General features: G+C 37.4%; 2 protein-coding genes across 2 annotated transcripts in view; one reads left to right on the forward strand and one right to left on the reverse strand.

Annotated features, from left to right (window-relative positions):
- LOC140929755 (uncharacterized) lies at nt 1-4,299 on the reverse strand. Its single transcript, XM_073379467.1, has 5 exons — nt 4,072-4,299; nt 3,152-3,223; nt 2,197-2,354; nt 1,144-1,315; nt 1-626 (listed from the first exon to the last, which is right to left on the reverse strand). The coding sequence occupies exons 1-5, from the start codon at nt 4,242-4,244 to the stop codon at nt 317-319; spliced, it is 885 nt and encodes a 294-aa protein (XP_073235568.1). The 5' UTR covers nt 4,245-4,299; the 3' UTR covers nt 1-316.
- A 1,484-nt stretch (nt 4,300-5,783) lies between these two features.
- Nucleotides 5,784-8,113, forward strand: part of LOC140931160 (dnaJ homolog subfamily B member 6-B-like) — a 12,038-nt gene continuing 9,708 nt past the window's right edge. Inside the window, exon 1 of the mRNA XM_073380912.1 lies at nt 5,784-5,928. Coding sequence (XP_073237013.1) covers nt 5,864-5,928 — 65 coding nt within the window. The 5' untranslated portion in view covers nt 5,784-5,863. The remainder of the gene's footprint in view (nt 5,929-8,113) is intronic.

Here is an 8,113-nt window from a genome sequence, read left to right on the forward strand (position 1 = left end):
TTGGAAAATAAATTTTCCTTTATTTGTTTTTTGTACACATGTATAAAAGTATTAAAAAAAGATTTTTATGGAAGGTTACGACAGTGAAATAGAACTGGCACGCAGTGAGCCATATTCAGCTTTCCCAGTAGAAGCTTAAAAATGAAGAAATATTCAGAAGTTTTATTAACAGCTGCGTGATGTTCTCATTTCTTGAACGGGCTGCTTTTTCAAGATCCGATATTAGAACGATACAAAGAATAATGTTTTAAAGATAATGTTAACAACGTTATGAATTTTTGCTGGAATCGATTCCATCAAACGCCCTGTTCGACCATCAGTCGTTCAAATTGATTTCGACCATGTCCGATTCCTCGTCGCTGGATTCTGCTCCATCAGCGTATCCTTGAGAATGACGTCTCTGTTTCTTCATTTTTGCCATCAGATATTCGTGTTCTTCCACGACATCGTCTTCCTCAGAGTCTACGATTGCATTTTCAGGGAATCCCTGACTGCTTCGTCGCTGTTTCTGTAAGCCTTTCATCAGCGCTTCAGCAGTTGTGTCTATTGACTGAGTTGCTGTAGAGGTTCCGTCTTCCATTTGACTCACTGGATCATCAGCGTTCGAAACTTTCTTCTTGGCAGCGCTGAAATTAGTGTAAAGAACAAAAGAAAATGGTGAAAATTGTTGTCTTATCTGGTAGAAATCTAGCTTTGAAGAGAGGAGAGGTCAGAGTGGCGCGGGGAAAAGGCGGGAAGACTGATTTTTAATTGGCCAATCACAACAAACAGCACACTGCAATCAGCCAATCAGAAGTTATCAGAAGTTATCAGAAGTTACAAACTCATTTGAGTACCGGCTGCAAACCGCGGGAAAACTACGAAGGAGCCTTGTCCTTTTCTTTTTGCTTTTTTTTGTATGCTCTCCGGGAATTGTAAACATCTTCTCCAATTTTTCCTAGGTCAACCAGCCGAAAATTAAACCAGAGTTGATGACGTTGTATCAACCACGGCTCTTTTTCAGTCCCTACAGATTTAAAGTATTCTCGGCGCCTCTAGGCGTATAAACATTTGGGACTGTGCTTTTTAGTTTGCAACTTTAATAGAGTAGGGCTAATTCAACTGTAAAACATCAAATGTTGAATATCCATTTCCTTCACTTACACGAGCAATACTATCAACCAGCAAATACCCGCTACTGCGATCAGTCCCACGATTGTACAAAACACCACAGTCGCGACCATCCCAGGTGTCATGCAGTGTAAAGGATGATGGCCTGTCAAAGCATGAATATGAACATTTGGACCGCCGCCTCCATAATGAATGTTACCGCTCTCTGTGAAGAAACAATGCAAAAGTAGCTTTAGTATTAGCTTAAGAAAACGCCGACATTTCGCTACTCTACTTCTATTTCTCCGCGTAGAAGCCAGTACTGTCGTGGCGTAGCGAAATGTCTGTTGTTTTCTAGTATTTAATTATATTTTTTTCCATGAGGCTTTTTTTAACGATTACTTCGAATTTCCTAATCTAGAGAGCTATACTGTTAACTAGTATAGTCCTGTCAAAATTGTTTATATAGTGTTTGCTCCTAGTTTGCTTCAATGGTATAAGTACTACTGAAAAAGTACTACCAAAATTAAAGCGTATACAAGCGAGAGCTATGAATGTCCAATGTTAAATGAGGATTACTTTGTCGCATTTTCCTTTGGAATAATCGAAATATAAAAACCCTGGGGCAATAATATAATTGCCCGGAGGGCGCTTCAGTTCGGAGTGGAATGGCCGGCTCGGCAAACTGAAGTTCTAAGGATGTTCGAAGGGTGCTTTTATGTTATACGAGAGGTTTGCTGGTTTCAATAGGTTTTGTAGGCTGACTGGATATTTATGCTCTTCACTTCTCACACTTTCGTGGCTACCTCCCCTCTACAACTTAAGGCCGAGCACTGACTGCAATGGGAAATGAACGGGACGAAATTTGATGAAGAAAGAAAAAGTCTCCTACAAAGACAGTTACCAGTATTTGGACAGCATCTTCAATAGAAAAAAGCATGAACTCCTAATTGGAAACGAAATCTGATGAGTTTTTGGTCTATATTTCAGAAACTTTTTCTTAGGTATCTTGATCTATCTTGACTTGGAGACTGACATTGAAAGCTCAAACCTATGGGCTTTTTTTTCCAAGATACATACTTGTAAGGTTTATGAAAGCCTACTTACCAGCCAAACCATGAAGAGGTTTGCCCATAAGTGGCATTCGTTTTGGACATTTTATCTTATGTCCATCAAACGATTTTAGTTTCATGGTTTCTCTCAGAACGTATTTCAAGGTGTAGGTAGTTGCATGGTCACAGTCCAGAGGATTGTGACTAATGAACCTGTCACAAAGAAAGATAAATTGTTGGAGTTAATAGAGGATCCTCAATAGGGTTCTTCAATCTCGTAATCCCGACCCCAAATTTCGCTCAATCCCTTAATCTAGATGGTTATTTTTGGCATCCTACATCCCTCGCATATACTTTCAATCCCGAATCTCGACCCGATTTTACTTTACAATCCCGAAACCCGAGCTTTAAATAGGGGGAATCCCGACAATCCTAATGGGAACCCTATGAATAGGGAACTTAAGCAAAGGCGTTTTTTTAAGGGATGTAAGACAACCTAAAGTGAAAACTTTTACCTTTAATGTACCGTCACGCTACCAAATGTGTTTTGTTAAGTGACTTTACTCCTAACGAGATGATTTGCCGAAAATATGAGAACCTCTCTTTCGATAGAAAAAGGATACAGTAAAGATATACTGTTACAAATACTAAGTCACTCACTCACTAATTCACTAGCCTGCGATGCTGGAGGAATTAATTTTTCTCGTGTGAGAGGTTGGCGGCTAAGTGAGCGAGAAAGATTTAAAAGTCCCTCCTCCCCATTCTACACACAGCTTCGCAGGTTTCTAGCAAAACTTGCCCACGCTATAACGATTGACTGGCTACGGATGCTACTAATTCTGACTCACTCCCTCCTAACGTTTTTCTTTCTGTCTTTCGCGTTTGGCTTTGATAGTAGGCTCAGTCTTCAGCCTTGAATGTCTCAGTGTTCCTGCTTTACTCCCCGCCTACTTTGCCTACCGGTACTTTGATATTTGGTTCATTTAACTGCAGGTTCTCTCAATACTTACAGATTTTCCAGATTTGTGTAAGGTGTGACTTCTTTTGCATTTATGTTCCCGATATTTCCATAAGTCAAGTCCCTGTAATCGGTCGAAGAAATGTATATATATTTTTATTTTTTTATTTTTTTTATTGCAAGTAAAACACACACAGAAAAAAAAATTACACAGAATAAATAAAGTAATAAAAAGAAAACAAAAAACCAAAAAAAACAAATAGCGAATTTACACACTTACATGGCAATATACTTACAAATATTAAAATACGTTACAGCAGTGCTAATTCCATATATTACATAATACTTAGTTGAGTGAAATCTCACTTTTAAGCTTCCAGAAACAATTTCGCGTTCTGGTCGCAAAACAGAATTTTAAAGGCTAAAAATCTAGCATAATCGACTGTTAGTTATTGTTAGCTTTATCGTCTTTCTCCTTTGACCAGAAAATACAGTGAAATAGACATCCTATTTAATATACATGTCGCTCGCTTTATCGCTTTTTCTGCCGATGAAACTTGCAAAGAAGATTTGTGACATGAGCGTAGCCCAAGGACTTCTAGCCCTCAATTCAAGAAATCGAAAGTGTGTCAGGACTATCTTTCAGTTATGTGGTTGCAGTGTGTTTGTGTGGGGTTTATGGTGCACAGAGTGGTTCGCTTTCCGTCATTGGACTGAATCAGTTTATCCAGTTAATCATTTATAAGAGCTTAAAAGAGAGGTAATTTTGGTTGAACTCTGTTTTGACAATTTTGCTTTTTAAGTGTAATTCCTGGATATTCCTATACACGCATGGTTGCTAAGCCAGGAAAAGGTTTCTTTCGAAAAACCATGGTGCAAACCCATTCATAAACAGACTTTTTTCTTTCGAAATTAAACTTGAAAAAAAATATATATAGCGTCCCAGTTATTACTTTTAACTGTTTTACTTACAGTGTTTTAACCTTTTCGGCAAAGTTAAACACGGGAAACTTCTCCATGTCACGACATTTCACCACGGACAAGTCCTCGCTGCAATCACATTGCAAAGGGCATTTATCTTTCGCCTGTGCGAAAGACGACAGGATAACCAGAATAACCAAAAATCTTAACTTCCTCGAAATCATCTCAACATTTCTCGAATAAAACACGCATTGGAAACGAACAATTTGATGTTGTACCGAGTAGCTCACAAAAAGCAACAATTAATCACTCAGTTTCGTGACGTCACAATAAACTACGCTCGCGACAGATTAAGACGGAATCCATTAGGAAATTAATTAACAGTTAATGAATGAGGCTGAGTATCTTCAACCTTGTCCCCAGGGCGTTTCCCTCAAAAAACCCATTTTTTGAGGGAAAAGCCCTGGGGACGAGGTGGGAGTATCTTATGAAGAATTATGGAGATCGAGGAGGGTGTTATCCGTCGAGGCCGTAGGCCGAGGCGGATAGCCCCCTCCGAGATCTCCATAATTCTTTATATGATACGAAAGCTTAATTCAATAATTGTTTTATTATTCATTCAAAATAACTCCTAGTTTAAAAACATAGCTAAAACATGCTTACCTCCATCGATCCATCGATGTTAAGTTCATCTTCTATAGTGCACGTTTGGGGTTGTTCAACTCCGCAAATATTCTCCAAATAGCAGATGTCGCCCTTCGAGTTGTGTTCTTGCTGTTCTTGCCAAAATTTTAGCCATTATTTCGCTCAGTCCTTACTCTTGAAACGAGTGAAATGTCCGCCATTTTTGTTTTCACAATCAAAACAACTCAACCTCCAGCCACCTCGTCCCCTGGTCTTCTCGGTTAGCGGTGCATTAACCTGCAAGGAAGCTGCACTTTTGACCTCATCGGTTCATTAAACGCAAAATTCTTCCAAATTTGGTCATCAGTAGCTGGTTATGGCGAATCATGCGTGTGCTTTAGCCAATCAGAATCGGGGAAATATTTTGAATGAATAATAAGTAATTTTGATTATCAGTGGACAATTACTTGTTATGTGCCAACTAGAATAATTTGAACAATATCGCATTCTTTTTTACATTTTTCAAGGGCTATAGATGTAATTTATCTGTAATAACACCAAAGACTATTCCTCATGGGAGCCCGAGAAAACAGATGTCTGATTTCACAAGAATTGGGATACTGAAACTGTTTCATGTGTATTAAGATGTCATTTTGTGGAATTTGACATTTATTTTCTCGGGTGCCCATAAGAATTAGTCTTTGGTGTCATTACAGATAACAAATTAAGTCTATAGCCCTTGAAAAGTGTAAAAATGAATGCGATATTGCTTAAATTTTTCTGGTTCAAGGTTTTTGTCCACTGAAAATTAAAACTACTCAATTTCCCGATGCACTATGATGCTTTGACGTTTCTTCGACTTCTTTGAAAATTAATGATTATGAATCAAACCTTTTATAATTTGGTGGAAATAAACCGTTATGAACGGGATTTGGCGAGTCGACAATGCGGGATTCGGGAATGTTGTTTTTTTGAACAGAGATCCTCGCGAAGCCGCAAGGCAAAAAAAACAATTTGAATCTTCCCTCCCCTTAACCTTCATTGTGGAATAGGAATGGCAAGGAATGAGAGAGGAGACTGGTAATGAACTACGTCACTATAATATCATGAACCAAAGCGAGGCTCGGAATTGATTACCCGGAATCGAAAATCATCGTCGTTCTCGTAAAGTGTCAAATCTGTGTTCTCTCTTCGTGTGTGCAAGTGTTTAACAGTTAAAATGTCAGATTACTACGACATTTTGGAGGTTCCAAGAAGTGCAACCGATCAAGACATCAAGAAAGCGTAAGTGTTTTTGCTAGTTTGAATATCTTCTGAATCATTTGCTGTTATTAATTCTTCACGTCATGACTAGGCAAATTCATAGTTCCCCCTTTGTAACAGCATGCAGGTATATTTAGAGTTGAGATGCTTCCACAAATCTTACTTGTAAGCTAGAAAGAACATATGTACAAACGTTCATCGTCTTTTCTGCATAAGGTTGCTGTAAGCTTTTAAGCATGTATTGAAAATTTACATAAGACTTAAGTGTGGTGTATACGTTGCACATTTCAGGATTGATACTTCTATTGTAATTAAGTTATCTTTTAATACTTTAAACTAAGCTTGCTTCGAATCACATGCAAAGTTATGTTTGACGTTTTTATAAGGTTTTATCCCATGCAATATCCTTTGTCCATATACATAAAATTAAAGGCACTGTGTGTTGGTATAATATTGTTATTCTTCATTTTGAAAAATGAGACGACTCGAACATGATTTGGCTATTAAATGAAGGGTGTAAGTTCTGTACGAACGTCATTATTTTGTTTATCCAGAAAGGAAAAGGGAAACCACATTTATAAAGTTTCTAAAGTGAGATTGTTGGAAATAGAATTTTGAGGTTTTCTTGTGTACACATGCATACTCAGTGTTTTTCTCTTTTTGACAGATCTGTTTGTTTATTTGTGTATATCATTTAATACAGATTCCTGAAATATTAAGACGGAATCCACCAGGACATTGACTAATTTTGATTTTAAGCGGACAAAAATCTTGTACCAGAATAATTTAAAGCATATTGCATTCTTTTTTATAAGGGCTAAAGATGTAATAAATCATCTATACCAACACCCAAAAAACTTGTAACACAAAAAACCATCCGTGAAATCGCCTTTCTGAATATAAGTCCCCCCCGGGGGCTTGTACTTGGAAATTGCCCTAAAATGTAAAGTAAGACATAGCAAAAATGGTAAATTTCCTTCCAACTATAAGCTAGCCCAATCGATTTTGAAACGCAAATTTCCCTCCGTACAGAAGCCCCTCCAAAAATAAGCCCCTTAAAAAGGGCCTTTGAAAAATATAAGCCCCAGGGCTCATTTTCAAAATTTTACGGTATGTTAAGCAAACCCATTCTGTATTGTCTACAATTATCAATAGTTTTACCAGTTATGCACACATCAAGGAGATTTTTTGTGCACTTACATGTAGTGTATTTTGCTAGCTTCATATTTTGTAATTGATGATATACCACAACTGATCACAGCAAGTACATAAGATATTTAGAGCCACACTTAATGCTGTTATGGAAATGCTGAATCACATCTGTTATTTCCATTTCATGTATCTCATCTGCCACAGCAGTAGATTAATGTCACTTTCACCTAGTCACACAACAGTAGATGAACATGAAGTATTTTTTCCTACGGGTTGGGTTCTACCCCAATCTAGATGAAAGTTTTTTATTCCAGACAAATGTGGTGTACTGTACATAATCAGAGCATATTATAAACCTCAATGCATTTCCATTTTCTTTTTGGAAGGTTTTGGTAATAAGCTTTATTCTCCTAGTACATATCTCAATGGTTCTCTGTCATGGCAGGAGCCTCCAAATTTACAAAGTAACCTTTGACTTTCTTCTTGAACATTCTTATGCTTCTTAACTTTATTTCTGCTTGTACATCTTCCATGCAGTGTTTACTTCCTGCAGGTTGACCACATATGTTCTATGATTTTCGCATCATGAACTCATCAATTATGCAGCCAATGTATGGCGTACTTGTTTACAATACTTATTTTCTTCAAGAAGTGTTAACAGTATTGCTCATTATAGTTTAACAAATAAAACTCATTCTCATCAACACTTAAAACATCAGCATGAGATTACTCACTTTGAGGTCACTTTCCAGTTAGCTTGAAGTTCTTTACAGCTGTACCTGGCCCCAGTTATTCGAATGTTGGATAGCACTATCCAGCGGATGCAAATGTACATGTACAGAAATACAGAAGATAAAATTCGAAATCTACGTAAAGATATCAACAGGAACTACAATCAGTCAAGAAATGTTAAAACAAACCGTAAATAAGAATAATATTCACGTACCCGTTGGTGTCTTTCAAGTTTCGCAACTAGTAGTAATGATCTTACTAATCAACGATTGTTATACCATGTCATTAGTCGTGATTATATCATGTATGAATTTTGTGTTGT

This window comes from Porites lutea, chromosome 3, assembly GCF_958299795.1.
Source record: "Porites lutea chromosome 3, jaPorLute2.1, whole genome shotgun sequence".
Lineage (NCBI taxonomy): Eukaryota > Metazoa > Cnidaria > Anthozoa > Scleractinia > Poritidae > Porites > Porites lutea.